Raw genomic sequence first — 16449 nt, forward strand, 5'->3', positions numbered from 1 at the left:
TAAGTTACCCTACTCGTTCGATAACGAGAAACTCAGCAAGAGTTTTATTAACAAACTGAATACTCTTACGAGTACGAAAGGCAGTAGGAAAAGGCAGAACACGAGAACAAGTCTCACAACTCCGAACCGGCCCGTCACCTCGCAAAACACCCAACCCACGCATACACATGGAGCATTGCATGCACCGAGAAAACCACTTTTCGGAGGAAAATAATGAAAGGTCTGCTAACTGATTGCGAGAAACCAAGCCTAAACAAACAAGTACATTCTTTCATTGCGAAACTGTTCCCCTCGCAAATTACTTTAATACCATCCAGACACCACATACATTCGAAAACCGAAATGGTCATACACCATAATCTAAGAGCATTCACAAGAATATTTTAAGCCTAAAATCGGCAGAAAAATTAGAATATTCAACCTTGGCCGGAAAAACAATATTCTTACAAAAAAAGTGTAATTCAGTTTTCGCGAGTACTTACCAATTCGTTTTGGTTCTTTGCATACATGGAAATGCGGCACCTTTAATTGTTTTCAGTTTAATTAAAAGTTGTGACTGACCGCTGTTAAAACATAGTAGATCATTTCAGTTGACTCTCGAGCGAGAACAATTTTAACACCAGTTTCAATCTCTAAACCGGGGCTGTTTCGCACTCACAAGATGGGAAATTTGTTAATTATGATGCTTTTAATTGGAGGCTTTTTCTCAGCGCCCAGGTAGGTGAAAAATTATTTATCCGTTGCCAGTTTTTGAATCTTTAACGGTTAGATAATTAAAAAATCAATCGGATGATCGGACAGTTCGTAAATGTAGAAGGCGCGGTTATGGCTCAAAGTAACCGTAAATAAGGTTTTTTCCGAGAACTACAAACATCACACGAAATCCGGGTAATCTTTTGATTTCGCAATTTCTTGTTTTCATCTTTGATATATACATGATGTATACATTTTATTCATAGAAGATTCATAGGGGTAAGACACCATACAGTGATTTCGTCAATCCAATCGCGTCTTGCTTAAAGACTAAAGCTCTTCTAAATTAAAAGCATCTTGTAAACTAGGAAACGCGTTTCCGCTAGAGAGAAACTCTTTTCCAAGAGCTCAAGACTCGGAGAGCTCCCGTTTTGCAAAGGGAGAACTGATGGCCTTCTCTTACAGTTCTAACAACCTTTTTAAATCATTTTAATGAAAATCGAACTAAATGCCTTTTTTATGAGGGTCTTGAGGACCCTTTTACTTCGCCGCCCCACTAAAAAGGACGTACAGTACTGTAATCAACGCTTGAAATTTAACACAGCGTGAAAACGTCGAAGCTACCGTTTCGAAGGCAACAATATGCTTTTCAGTGTGGAATTCAAACTTTTTTCCTTGAAGAACATGGCATGGCAAGTGACAGGAAAATACAGATTTTTTTTGTAATCATTCATCTGCAAATTACGGTATAGTAATTTGACAGCTATCTTAAGAGGAAAAAAGAAAACCTTAGTCAAAGTATAATATTTCATTTTGAGACGCAAATGTTACGTCGCCTCCAAGCCCAGTCACAATTCTTGAAACTCATCAGAGTTATTTCAGTCTGAGGCACAAAATTTCCATTACCTCTTAAGATCATTGAGTATGAGCGCAAGCAAAAATAAAAAAAACACAGGAAATTAAAAAAGCGTGAACACAAAACGGTAGCGGGGTGAGGATGGATGGGTAAAAATTCTTTTTGTCCGCAATTCGGTCGATTTTAGAGTCACGGCTTTGATAGCAAGATGTTGACTTCCTTTGAAAATTTCGCAGTCAGTCGCAAAAATGATACTTCTCATTAGAATTCCATTCGGACGTTAAGTTGCGACTCCATTGAATGACTCATTTCTTTTGTTTATGAGCCAATAGGCTGCTGAACACAAAAAGGAAAAGTTTTGTTGAATAGAACCGGCGAAATTTAACCATCATTCGGCCGAAGAAGTAAGAGTTATTCAATTGTCAATGTATCTTGGAAAATTTATTTCAAAGTGAATTCAGGTTGTGTGCATATCAAGTATCAAGTTTTCTCACGGCGTTATTCAGCATAATCAGGGCATTTTGTCATCAATATGCAGACACTCTCGTCTCATCGTAATTAGAATTTGTATGGGATAAACTTTGTGTTAACACAACTTAAAATATGCATGGGCACTGGATAAAAATAAATTTTTGACCCACCTTAAGCGTGTCGCTTGTTGTTTCTTGTAAAGTTTTCGGACCAGTTTATGGCTATTTAGGTAATTCTTTTTAGTTCTGTAGCTTTTCCCTTTTGACGCCATTCTTTGGAACAGTCTTCTTTGTTATGTAAGGGAAGCAGAGTCCCTCGCGCAATTTAAACGTCTACTCAAAGAAGTACAGTAAAGGACGGCATTCGTGGAGATTTATTTTACATTATATTAGTTGATAGATTACAGTTGTTTATAAATTGTCTTTCAAAGCTGATGAATTTTACCGTGGTTGAATAAAGGTTATCTATCTATCTACCCCTTATATATCAAATTAATGGTTCCATCGCTTTGTTATCTATATATTAATATTTACAAAACCGCAGTTTCGGTCTTTTATTGAAGGCACACAGTGGGCTAATAAAAACATGTCTTGTTTAAATGCCACTTATTAACCGAGTTCGAGGTCCTTACTGTAAGTTACGAACCGAGCTTTTTCCCCATCGATTTATGGCCCAAGCGCGAAGCGCAGGGCATCATATAACTGAAGAAGAAAAAACGAGGATCCGTAAGTTACAGTACCGACCGAGAAGACAAGGTTAGTAAGATATTTAGTACATCTATACTGTGAGTCTGATGGGTTCGGGAACGATTTCTGTTCACGCAGAAAGGCTTCAAATCTCCGACGTGCGTCGAAAGTAAAACGAGTCAATTTGATATCGTTAAGTCGTTAGCACGTCTCAATACACAATTTAACGTAAAATAACGTTTTAACACTTTTAGTTGCTAAAAAAGTTAAGAACACTTGGCGATAAATCACGAAACCTTTCAAAATAAAAATAGCTTCAAATTTTCGGGGGTCGCACAGAAGAATACGGCCCGCTAAATTGACCAATCACAGCTCGCATAGTAACTGAAAGATATAATACTTACCTTTCGTGTTGTTTAAGGTCTGCATCAGCCGCTGACTGTGAAGTGTCCCTTCCTCAACACTCCAGCCCTGAGTGTATGGCTATTAGGAATGCTGCTCTTGCTCAAAACAAGAAGACATTTACCCTGAAACAAGCCTCGCATGGGTTTGCCCTGTTGAATATGACCATAGCCGAACTGGGAGCGGTTGCTCTAAATGACCCATTCTCGCGTTACTACACTAGGGCATATGTAGGAATGACACAGATAAACAGAGGAATTTTACAGCAGTACAACAATGCGACCTTTGGTCAAGAGATCACGGACATCTCAGAATACCTCAAGATGTCACAGTTTTTCGAGTCAGTTGTGGAGCCAGCTGTTGGGGTAACCGTTCTGTAATCTTCGTTGTATTCTCGTTTACTTGCAGAACACTTCTCGGAAAATAGTCAAGAACAGCTAAATGTCGCGGAGCCCACATTTCCAAGGCCGTAAAGACCGGAGGTTAAGCCACACCCCGAGTTTGGCAACTCAGTTTTTTCGATGGTTACCTACAACAATGAGAACGCTTAATCCTTGGAACAATCTCAGTTTCCGCGGCTGCTTTTATTTTTATACACAAATCGCCTGCGGTTCACCAGGAGTTTTGATATCCTGCACTTCAAAACACCCAAACAAAATAGAACAAGAACTACTTCTAGATATTCCAGTGAACCTTCAACAAGGGATAATTGAATATCTCTCTGTTAAATTATTATTAAAACAGTGTTAACTTGCGAGCATCGTTAGAAGCTTGTTGCATGCAAATTATGAGGAAAATCTAATTACTAGATTTTCTGCAAACAAACGCAATCGATTTTAAGGGCCTGTTTTTATTTATTCATGTTGCCATGGCAATATCACATACGTCAACTTAACTATCAAGAAACCAACGTTTGTGTTGTTAACTTGCTTGCTGACATTTTTGGCGCTAAAGGATCAAGGGTTTTTAGAGAAAAAGGTGAATGAAACACAGGTATCAAAAACTGTGTTCAGCCACCTTAACGCTTAATAAGTCAATGTTGACCGCTTGTAAACTTTTGACGGGAAACAACGTTGGTGTTAGTTGTCATGTGACCTCGAAGGACCCAATGAGAGATCACGCTGTTGGGTAAAAGACCTCAGCCATATAACAATCACAAATCTGTTTTTTTTTTTTTTTTTCCTTATCTAATTCAGGAGTACGTGAGGAGAGCATCCGGTGATGAGGCGTTTATTGACAACAAAACTACATGGATCGACGATAGATTTTTTACTCAACAACGCCTAGCAGGAAACAACCCCTTGTCAATCAAACGGGTTTCCATACATGGTGAGGGTAGCTAACAATAACGACTATGGTAACCAATGCTATTCAGTAGTTTGTGGCACAGCTGCCTTAAAAGTGAAAAAAATACCGACGATGGAGGACAGGGAAACGCTTCGTTTAAATTGACTAACTGACTGACTGACTGACCGACTGACTAACTCAATGACTGTCTGACTGACTGACTGACTGACTGGCTTACTGACCAACTTACTTATTGACTTACTGTCTGATTAATGTCTTAATGTCTGATTGACTGACTGACTGACTGTCTGACTGACTAACTGACTGACTGACTGACGGTCGGACTGACTGACGGATTGACGGTTGGACTCATTGACTGACTGGCTGACGGTTGGACTGACTGACTGACTGACTGACTGTCTGTATGACTGACTGTCTTACGGACGGACTGACTGACTGTCTGACTGTTTGACTAATTCACTGACTGATTGACTGACTGAAGTTGGATTTTGACTGACTGACTGACTGACTGACTGATTGATGGCTGAACTGGTTGACTGACTGACGGACTGTCTGACTGTCCGACTGATTCACTGACTGATTCACTGACTGACTGGTCGGATTTTGACTGATTCACTGACGGCTGAACTGGTTGACTGACTGACAGCCGGACTGTCTGTCTGCCTGATGGACTGACTGACTGACCGACTGACGGTCGGACTGACTGACTAACTGACTGATTGACGGCTGGACTAATTGACTGACTGACTGACGGCCAGACTGAGTGACTGAGCGAGTGACTCAAGGACATACTGAGGTTTGTTAACTGACACATTGACTGAGCTTACTATAGCAGGCTTACTGAGAGCGAAGGATAGGTTAGTTGGGATAAACATATCAAAAAAAGCACTCAAGACGAATTCCGATTGGAAATGAAACAATTTCAGTTTTTAATGGACAAAGACATAGTACCAGAATAACTTTAAATATATTACAGTCCTTTTTGCATTTTGTAAAAGCTAAAGATATGACCAAATGCCTGAGATAACACCAAAAACAATTTCCCATGAGAACTCGAGAAAATAAATTTTAAAGTTCAGACAAATTTGTGCAAACACAGGTAAAATTTCATCATCCGTTTCATTTCACCAGTAGTTTTAAGTGTTTCATATGAACCTCAAAATTTGTTCTCGACATTTGGTGTTGTTAGAAATGATTTCTTTTGAGAAGATATTCAAAACAGTCGCTCAGAAGTTTGCAATACTTGTAGATAATCTTGGTAAAAAAGTTTTGACCACTTGTTAGGTCTTGTTATTCGAACTTTGGCGGATTCCTTCTAAACAAATTTTTTTTACAGGAGAGCGAAGATGTGCAGTGAAGACAACTAAAGGAAAATGGTGCCATTTTCCGTTCAGATATCGTGGTAAAGTTTACTACAAGTGTACCAATGACAGATATAACAAACCTTGGTGCTCAACTACAGAAACATACAGAAAAAGATGGGGATTCTGTCAAGGTAATAGTTTGAGAACTTAGCTTTTAATGGAATAAATTTCAAAGTTCTTATTCTAAATTTATTTTTACAAATGACGGATATCGTTGACCAAGGTGATCAACTTCATAAAGATATATATATCCTGGAAGTTGAGAACTCTGTGTGGGCAAAACCAAAAACAATAAGCAACAAGCAACAAACAACAAACAAATACAGCGGCAAGAACAGCTCTTTTAATTTATAATTTAGAAATATCACGAATTTTTTAAGAAATATACGTATATTTGACAAGGGTAAAACGAGAAGTAATTTCGTTTCTCAGCTATTTTCCATCACTTCGAAGGCGTGACCAGTTTTAGGATAAGGATGCCGTGCTTATGACAAGACTGGGTAGACAGAACCTGAATGCAGTTGGCTTATTTGCTTCAACAACAACAGCAACGACAATCCTTATTTTACTCACTCACACTACAATACTAATTGTACAAAAGTATCGATGATAAAAATTGGAGCACTGGCTGCCTGGAATAATCATAGGAGCTAACTGAGCCAGGCAGCCAGTTGACATCAGCGTTAAATAAAATAAAGATAGCACAAAAGCACACATAAAAAGAAAGGAAAAGAAGAGAAAAAAAAAAAGAAAACTAAAAAAAAAGCTGTTACTACGCTATTAGGGAAGTCCGAGATAATTAAATTTATATATGAGTATAAAATATTAATATAAGAGAAGCACACCGTTAATAGCTATGACAGCTAACTATTATTCCTTCGTTTAGCACAAGACAGTAACGTAGAAAAAAAGCAAGGTAAGTCGCACTTTTTAACAGTAATTATCTTTAGCTACTGATGCTCTAAGGTAGAGTGTCGAGTGCGCTTTACAGGAGCTTCCACACGTTCCACAGTTATAGTGTCGTGTCTCATTTTATTACATTCATCAATTCCGAAATATAAAATAAAAAGATATAAAAGATGAGTGCGAAATTTCAGTGGCACATCCGAGGAATGGCTGTTTGTCGACAGTTTCCGTTTCGAATGGAATTGGAAGGTGTTGGTTTTTGTTGGACGGGAAAAACAGAAAATCCGGAGAAAAACCCAGGCAGGGGGAAAGAGAACAAACAAAAAAACTCAAACTACTTATGACATCGAGTATGAGAATAAAATGCGGGCCGCAATGGCGGGGGCGAGAGCTCTCACTTAGTCACTGCTTCGACATGACTGCTTCCCTATCCACCATCTTGCATGAAAAGAATTTTTATTCGAGGTCATAAAGAACGAAAAAAGAATATTAAAAATAGTGTCACGGTTCAAATCTTGAACTCCTTCAAAATCCACGTACCTCTTGTCAGTGAATTCTATACTCAAGACTTCCTCTCAATAATTGTTTGCGCAATTTTAAGGAGAGAATTGTTCTTACCTTTTCAGAAGCTGGAGATTGCACTGTTAAGACAACAAAGGGAGAATGGTGTCATTTTCCATTCTTCTACAACGGAGTCAAATATGAGGAATGCACAACAAAGGATCACCATCGGCCATGGTGTGCTACGGTAGAACGTTTAAAGAACAAAGACAGACGTTGGGGAAACTGTGCTCAAGGTAACAGAGTAATTTTTGCAAATTCATAGCTTACGTTCCTTCATGTGGTAGTTAATGTTATTTGTGTTTTCATTTGGTTAATGACAATTGCTTTTTTCGGTTGCAATTGTACATTCTGCGCTTACAAGCACCAATGTATAATATCTCCTGGTAAAGAAGGCAATCAGAGGATATGGAAAATGTTACAACTGTTACATACATGTTTCTTCTTAACGGGGACATTATTCCAAATACTGACGAACAATCTACTTTATTTTTTTGTCCTTCAGGAGAAGTAGAAGAGACAGGTGGGTCCTGAAAGACTTACATGTATAACAAGTCAATTTTATGTGTTATTGGGCCGATATTGAAAACCACACTCATGATGCTCGAAACACATGATTTACAAAAACCCCTTACACTTTAACTACAGCTTTAACTTTAACCTAGAAACGAGAAAGATCATTTTTGCGTTGAGCCCATTAGTAGTTTAAGAACCTGCTGGGAGAAATTTGCCATTTTAATACCCAAAAATATAAGTGAGATCAAGTAGGTTCTTAAATGTGGGTTACAGCTAAATTATGATAAACATTTTAACCAAGGAGTGTGACTTTGAGAGTACAAATTTATATTACAAGAAAATACATAATACAGTTGTGAATAAATACAGTACTGTATATTTTGCCAGACTCCAAAACAAGTAGGTTCTTACACGCGGTTTTTATTGTATTGAGTCAAGGTTTAAAGCCGCTCCAAGTTTTGTTTTTTCCTCGCTCGTCGTTTTTTCCTCTTACATCATGATTCTCCACGCATGCGTGATGAATACCAGTTGAGTAGGCCATCGACTTCCTGGCTTATGGTAAGGCCAGACCTGCATGGCCACGAGCTACGAGTAATTTGGAGGACCGATAAATTAATGTCCTGCTAGAAACCTCTGTTTTACTGTACGGGCTAGAAAGTGCTGCCCGCTAAGGCTCTGGGCAGTTTTATCACAAAAACTACTTCTTATTCTATTAGGACCAGTTGGACTGGATTGGAACAAGTTGAAAGAAACACTGAATCCTGAATTCGATTGGGAAGCCGCTGTGCAAGCGACTCTCAAGACTGACGATTCTTTTAAGGATGTACGTTATATATTTACTTGCTACTTCGTAACTAAATTACTTGCGTGTTTGTTCAAATATTTATTTGTTATTTATAATGATATATAACTGGATTTATGAAAACGGTGTAACCAAAACGTTCGTTTTTTTGCACCAAGTGAGCCGCATACCTTGTTTATATCACTCCTATGAATAGCGTGAAAATCATTTCAAGGGGGGTAAAAGTGGGAGGAATAAAAATGTGACATTCCTTGGAATTTTGACATCGCTTACTTTGGACGGGGTCGGCGAAGAAAAGGTTGAACATGTCTTTAACACTCATTTTCATAAATCTAGGTAACCTATCAATATAATGACTTAATAGTGGTCGTTTGAGCTGATCTTAAATTTTTTGGGCAGAACTATGTAGAAATTAAGGAAATGTATTTCTAGTTAGACAACCACACATTATCATACCTGAAAAACATCAGATCGCTAACCGGCAGTCTCCATATCTTCTCCCCTTGTCACATGTGAGAATTCAGACATTTCTAAGCTTTTGTTTTTCTTTTCATTGCAACTCGCATGGTACGAACTGTACAAGGAAATGACTAATATAACGCAAACAAACTGTGTAACATTTTTTATTTTTCTAGGCCATAGAACAGGGTCGCATTTATGCTCTTCGTTATGAGATATGCGACGACCTTCCGAGATCTCCAGACCTCACTGATCGAGATCCTCGAAGGACCATGAGGGACTTTCTCTCTCCCATTGCTGTGTTTGCATCTACCAAAGTTGGTAAACGCAATGAGCTTGTGCCTGTTGCCATACAAATGAACTATAAACCAGGTTAGTGACATGAGTGTGTATGAGTATTTATCAGACACGATTAAGTTAGTTCGGTGGGCCAATAACTAAAATCAGCCAATGAGATTGCTCCATTGCCGGTCCAATAATCTCTCAGTATTGGACAGGGCACTGACCCGAATGATCCCACACGATCATTTTCGAAGATTTTTTTTGGTCGCTTACGTTTCTGAAAGAACTTCCCTAGCTTTAAACATAAAAGATTTCTTTTCTCTACCTTCCACCTCTCGATCTCTTATCGTTTAGCGCTTGGCATTTTCTCTCAACACAGTATCAGCCGTGGAATAGATTTTTATTATCCAAGCTTTCTCGGTACCGTACTGGCCAAGGACGAGGGGGGGGGGGGGGGGGGGGGGGGGGGGGGAGAGCTCCTATATAGAAAGGACTGGGATACTCATCGGAAATTTTGAAAAGAACCCCTAAGAGGTAACAAGATCCTGTTTTGTGAGCGTGGCTAGCGCTTGAAATGTTTTTCACCGCTAAGATGTACCAATTCTAAAACAACTACTCATTATCTCCCGTCATACCCTTTTACGGCTCAATACCCTAAATGGTACCGCTAAAGCCCCCCCCCCCCCCCCCCCCCCCGTGAACCTTTTGGAGCTGAACACCTTAAGAAGTACAAAAACTGCGTTTTTAGCTCGTAAATGGTACGACGGCCCCTGAGGGAATATTGGTCCTTGGTCGTTTTTGTACGGACCTCACTGGCTCTGTGTTACGAAAAATTGTCTTGGTCTAGTTCCAGAACAATCTAGAACCGGAAGTCATTCAGCCGTGACCAATTTGTATAAGAACATTCCAGAACATTCTAATCCTTATGTAATTTCTCAGATTAGAAAATGTGTCAAACTACTTAATTTAGTTCCAAATAGAAGTTTCTAGAACTTTAAGCCTCATGTATATTAGAGCGAGAGGTTCTGCTGTAAGAGAGATTGATTCAAATTTGAAGAAGCTTAGTGCTGTAAATTCGTGAAGTTATCTTACGGAAATAAATTAGTTTGTTGCTGTCACCGGTGATCCTGAGTTCTGTCTGGAAACAACCCTGTTCTACAACGATACTCGTAACACTCTACTCGTACTGTCAAGACCTCGGGCCTATATTCTCTCACTACGGCGCTCGCGCTTGGTTAATAAGATATATGTATACTAAAAAATATCAGTTCCACTGTTGTCACTGATGTGCCAGTAGTGCGAGATACAGGAAGCTCCGGAGACGCGACTTTTTCTTACCTCCTGGCGTTTCGCATGAGATATATATGTTTCTCATCTTTGTTGCTTATTCAGAAACCTAAACTTTGTTTCCGCTAGATTCAGCAGTTTACACCCCCGAAGATGGAGACAACTGGTTGATGGCCAAACTTAATGTTCAAATCACGGACATCGGATATGCTCAAATTGCAGAGCACCTTGCTAGGGTAACAACAGTAATGAGAAATAAAAGCTATTACATAATGAAATACAGAGCGGTATTCTGCTCATAAACCTTATGTAGTTGCCAATGTACGTAATTCGACAATATGGTACTGACATTTGCTGCTGACATCAGAATCATCACCGTAATAACAACGAGTCCGCAACAACCAAAGCGGCAACAACGTAATTTTTCACTAGACCTTAATAGAAGTTATCTCTGTCTTGTTATTCTGCAATTACAAATAGGATCTCAGTGTGACTCTGGACACGATTCACGGACCAAACAATAAGGTTGCAAAGCAAAACTGTGATAATTTTTGACCATGCATTTGAGGTCATCAGTTTTAGGTCATTTTTTAATCTTAGCTACTTGTTTCAGGTCCATTATTTCATAGAGCCATTCTGCGTCTCCCTAAAACGCACCTTACCTCCCACGCATCCACTGAATCAAATACTGAAGTATCACTGCCGAGAGACAATTGTCCCCACTACCTTTGGAACTCCTATTCTACTCGCCGAGGCAGGGTTTGCAGATGTGCTGTTTGCATATGGAAATGACGGGGCACTCAGACTTTTACAAGACATACATCCTCTAACAAGCTGGGAAGTGACAGACTTCAGAAAGAACATCAAGGTATGTGGCAATGTCTTCCCTGGGGCGGATCTAGGGATGTTCGGGGGCTCGGTTTAACCCCCTAAATTACAAAAAAATGAGACATCATGACACGCTCTATTGGCCTCAGAATGCCGGAAATGCCATTTTCGAGGACCACAATTTCCAACATTTTCTGGGGGAGGATGCCCCGGAGCCCCTACAGGGCACTGCATCGCCTTCTCGAACCCATTTCTCTAAGATCCTGTATCGCCCCAGCTTCCTGTGTCAGGTTTTCCATTTGAGACGGCTCAGTAAGTCTCAAGCATGGCATTACTAAACAGAACTCTTCATCTCACCGCTAACGGATGACAAAGGTACTAATTTTTTTTTTTTTTTTCCTGCCAGAAGAAAAAGTTAGCCATACAGATCGGTTCCTTCACCACATCCAACTCTTAAAAGTCTTTGAAGATTGAATTATTATAAACCAAATGTAAAACTGAGGAATTAAGTATCCAGACTCTAACTGTTGCTTACACCTACGACTTTTCCAAAGTTGAAAGTTCTTGTTTTCTTTCTTTTCACTTGATGAAAGTGGTGGTAAAAGGAGAAAATGATTTTGTCTTTGTTACGTTCACTTCCGTTTCTCAATGATGACGGAATTGAACTATACGGTAATTTTTCCCAGGACCGTGGGCTAGATGACAGGAAGCTGCTGCCCTACTTTCCGTTCCGAGACGACGGCATCAGAATCTTAAAAGTTATCGAAGCCATGGTTGAAGATTACGTCAACTTGTAAGTGAGCATGGAGCCCTCATCTTATTTCCATATTAAAAGTGACTTAGAAGCTTTATTCAGGCTCTACCAAACAGTCCAGGTGTGCCTGTAAAATATCTCGCTCGGCTTTGTGTGGAACTTGCACCTTCACGATAGAGTTATCTCAGACAACATCGTTTGCTTGACGCGTACACTGGCATCATTGTGGGCCTCCCATGGGTTTTGGGAAATAAGGGAACAGGATCATTTATTTCAGAGGAGCAGGGGATGTTTTAGGGATTAATTCAAGGGAAAAAGAGATATCTCTATACTATTAAAAGTAACTTTGACAGAAAAAATTATTGGGAACAATGGAATTCATTAATGGCGAGCAAGGAAGCAAAAGTGAAATTTTCAAGCGATCAAGGAAACACGCTACTCCTTACACCCTGGAAGACCATCATCATTGTTTGCGTCTTGCATTTAGAAATTTCCCCAGCAGGAATAAAGTAGTAGAAAAAGCATGCAGTTCGCTTTTAACTGTTCATGCCATGTTTGAAAGATACCAATTGAAACCCACTCTGAGTAAGAAATAAAGACACTTCGCCTTGTCCTTCCAACTTTGTTCAATTCTTTTACTACTATCTTGAAAGTCAAGCAGTATTCTAGACTGAGAAGTACGCGTGTAAAAAACAGTTTGAACCACCCTGATAAGCTCATAATGAACGCAGAACTGTTATACCTGCCATAATTGTAGTTCTATTTTGAAATCTATTTTCCTTTTTCGTATCCGTAGTCATAATTTGGAGCGAAAGATAATTACCATCAACATGAATCGAAAAATGTCGAAGCCAAAAACAACCTTAAACGTAAAGACCGTAAACAACAGCGACCTTTTAGACCCCTTTGTTTATCCTTTCAATGTCATGCAAAGCGGTTTAACGGTGTCTAGGTATTATAAAGAGGATCAAGACGTGAAGGAAGACCTGGAACTTCAGGCTTACCTCAATGAAGTGTCACTGGACGGAACTGGACCGAATGGCGGCATTGGAAGGGTAAATACGAAGACGAAGCATCAAGCATCCGAGTCCATACTTACTTTCAAAAAAGAAATTATATCTAACAATAGTATCATATCAGTTAACTAATGAATAACTTCGGTTTAACCTGTTTTAACAAGAAAGTCAGGGGCACCCAACGACCGTTTTCTCTCTAATGCTGTTAGATGTTGTTTTAGGCTATCTGGAGTACTTTTAAAGCTCTGTAGGTTAATTTTAGGTTGCACTAAAAAAATTTTATCTGTTCGGATATTCTAGGGGAACTTGAGTATTCTCGAATTTATTAGGGCTTTTTTGTCCATTTCCCGAAAACCTTAGGTCTTATCGCCTTTCCGAAAATGATAGCTGACCTTTTTTCGGTACTCAAAACGACATTTTCAACAGTCCGAAAACAACAGACATTAAATTTCTCATATCACGAAAGTTCGAGGTGCCAATTCTCTCAAGAAAATCAGAGGGGATTAAAGGCCTTCCGAACAGATAATTTACCGAACCGATCCGTTGGGTGCCCCTGGAAAGTCAGTTAGAAAAGGGTCCAGGGGCCCGTTTCTCGAAAGCCCTGGAAACATTTCGGGCCCGTAAACCCAGCCTGAAACTTCTTGTATGAAGGGAATCTCTGTTCATATTAAGAATACGTGAATAAAACAGCTCTGTAATCATAAGGTTAGAGATTTTGCTATGGCTTTCCGGGTGCGAAAACTCTTCGGGACCTTAGAGAAACGGGCCCCTGGGCTGTCCAACCTCTGTCAAGTGGTCAACAACCAAAGGTTCAATAACAAACAAACAAACAAACAAACAGCGACTGTACTTAAACCCAAACTGATAATATTCGCAACTTTCACATATAATGTTCCGTTAAAAACATTTCAAGTTTGTCTCTTATATTACTGATGCTATGAAGCGGGTACACGAGATTCTGAAACATTTTAAGTTAGTTGGAATGCACAGGCTTGAGTCATGATAACCCACAATTACTGATAAATTAACTGGAATATAAGAAATTCATTTATTCGAACTGCAGATCAAAGATTTAAATAAAAGAAAGACCATCGCAGTTAACAATACACAGCATATTAAGTAGTCGTGTTAAAGGCTGAAAAAATCGGCTTTACCAAATGTTCTAAATTAGCTTATGTGCTCATCTCACGTACAAAGGTGTCGAGCCTTTCCGTAATGGGCCGGTCCACGAATTCTATGGCTTGAAAGTTAAGCAAATTAGCAAGGTTCATCGTGAACATAACTTGGAAGGCGAGGCAAAAAAAAAGCGATTGGATAAAGAGAATATTGAGCAAAGCAACTTGAATAGTAAATATCTCAGCTTAACTGATTCTTTTATTTGTTTTTATTCAGTTCAATACTTGTAAAGTACGATTTGATATTGCCAGGATATTGCGATACGAGCCCCGATTAAATCCTCTTGGAGCGTTTAGATTAATATACCTTATATTTATTTATTTTTCTGTTGGATAGATTCGAGGTTTGCAAGCAAGCATTGATTCAAAGGAAGACCTCTGTGAGATAGTTAGTCGAATAATCTCGCACGTGATAATCTATCACGCCTCGGTCAACTATGTCGTAAAAGACTACCCTGAATACATTCCCAACCAGCCAACTAAACTGTACGATGACACCAGAGTGGAAGATGGGAAATTCTCTGTTTTCCGCCTTCCTAACAGGCTGGGAAGTGCTGTAAGTAGGACTTTTCAAACTCATTGATAAAGTTTAAAGAAATCATGACCCTTACAGAGTTTGCACACATGATCTTAGAAACCAAGATTTTTACAATGGTATTTCTCCGATTTCCCCTGAATTTTAGTTTTTAATTCGATTGAGAAGATATATCAAACACTAAAGACAGTGTTTGACCACATTTCCAAGCACCTCAAAGTTCGTCAAAAATACTCCGCTGCGCATCGTATTTTCAACTTTCTTCTCAGTGGAAATGTGGTCAAACACGGTCTTTCGTGTTTGATATATTGCGTCACTATTTCTCACATATTGGAAGGGAGATGGGGGTAAGGGAAGGGATGGGGAGGGAGTAATCTTCTAAGCTCCGGTTGGGAGGAAGATTTTTAGGCATAGGGGGCTCCAGGGTAGATCTTGAACATTTTCATGACTGTAATTTGGGCTTCAAGATCTTATGTGGTGTATATTGAAGAATTGGCAAGTTTGAATATAGTTATCTAAAGCATCAAATCAAATGCATGACTAGCAGACAGGACAACTTGAATAAATTCAGTGGAAAAGAATTTTTTGGTAATTGGATGTTTAATGCCATGAAAATTGTTCTGTTCTGTTATTTATATATTTTGATGTTTTTAGACGTTAGATAATTATGATTATTCTAAAAAAGACCATTTCAAAAGTATTCTTCTAGGACACATCTACAACACGTTTTAAATGGAAAACGGGTCGGAACTGCGGAAAATACCGAACGCGCTGCATTAGTGTGCGCATTCATCGTAGATTAGTTGTAGTTGTTTCTATTGTTTACTTGTGCCTCTTGTAACTTTGTTGTAAATTATCATTGCTTTTCTTTTCTTTTTCTTCTCTTTTTTCTTTTCTTGCCCCCGCCTCGATTACTTCTGGATCTAGTTGCGGGGGCATGCAATTCTTGTAACTATATGTAAGAAAATAAAATAAAATGAAATTGAAATTGAATTTTTGAAAATCTTTCAGATCCAATCCTCAGCGTTCTTGACCCTGGGAGAATTTCGTTTCGATTCCCTGTTTGACTACGGGAACGAGCTTCAAGACATTGACGCCGTGAATCTCGTCAATGGTTACTATAGTTACCTCATGACCGTTGTTCAACCTCGTATGCAAGAAGAAAATGAAATGCGGAAGAAGACTGGACATCTGACTTATCCATATTTTATTCCAAGATGGCTGCCGAATAGTGTTCAGACCTAGAAAACCTTGGTTATGTTGGATGGGGACGTGCGCTACAAAGCTTTAACTTACTGTTTTAAGTTCCCTGAATGTGCAAATATTGGAGGGCATGTTGTTAAGGGTGTGGTTTCTTTTTTGATTCCTATGCATGTAGTAATTGTGATTAGTCACCGAAAATTAAAGCCGTAGGTGAAAAACATTGGGTTCATTTTGCCCCGCATACGTACGTTGAAAGCAAATCAACCTTGTGTAATGCGCGCGAGCGTTTGTTGTCGTCATTTTTCTCGTCCTTTATCTTCCGTCTTCACAGCGCAGCCTTGACAA

At 39.2% G+C, this 16449-nt stretch overlaps 1 protein-coding gene across 1 annotated transcript; it reads left to right on the forward strand.

The window, feature by feature from the left end:
* The first annotated feature begins 661 nt into the window (after nt 1–661).
* LOC110063981 (polyunsaturated fatty acid 5-lipoxygenase-like) lies at nt 662–16322 on the forward strand. Its single transcript, XM_089289373.1, has 15 exons — nt 662–717; nt 3128–3473; nt 4305–4437; nt 5753–5911; nt 6667–6696; nt 7313–7483; nt 7753–7774; nt 8391–8586; nt 9201–9396; nt 10723–10829; nt 11207–11461; nt 12108–12214; nt 13128–13230; nt 14704–14922; nt 15913–16322. The coding sequence occupies exons 1-15, from the start codon at nt 662–664 to the stop codon at nt 16144–16146; spliced, it is 2334 nt and encodes a 777-aa protein (XP_089145499.1). The 3' UTR covers nt 16147–16322.
* The last annotated feature ends 127 nt before the right edge of the window (nt 16323–16449 follow it).

This window comes from Orbicella faveolata, unplaced genomic scaffold (assembly GCF_042242905.1).
Source record: "Orbicella faveolata isolate gen_17 unplaced genomic scaffold, um_ofav_v1 contig_2, whole genome shotgun sequence".
Taxonomy (NCBI): Eukaryota; Metazoa; Cnidaria; class Anthozoa; order Scleractinia; family Merulinidae; genus Orbicella; species Orbicella faveolata.

Coding starts and splice junctions, on each gene's coding strand:
- LOC110063981 (XM_089289373.1), top strand. CDS start 662: ATGGGAAATTTGTTAATTATGATGCTTTTAATTGGAGGCTTTTTCTCA. Junction 6,697..7,312: donor TAACGTAGAAAAAAAGCAAG/GTAAGTCGCACT, acceptor TTACCTTTTCAG/AAGCTGGAGATTGCACTGTT. Junction 12,215..13,127: donor GTTGAAGATTACGTCAACTT/GTAAGTGAGCAT, acceptor AACGGTGTCTAG/GTATTATAAAGAGGATCAAG.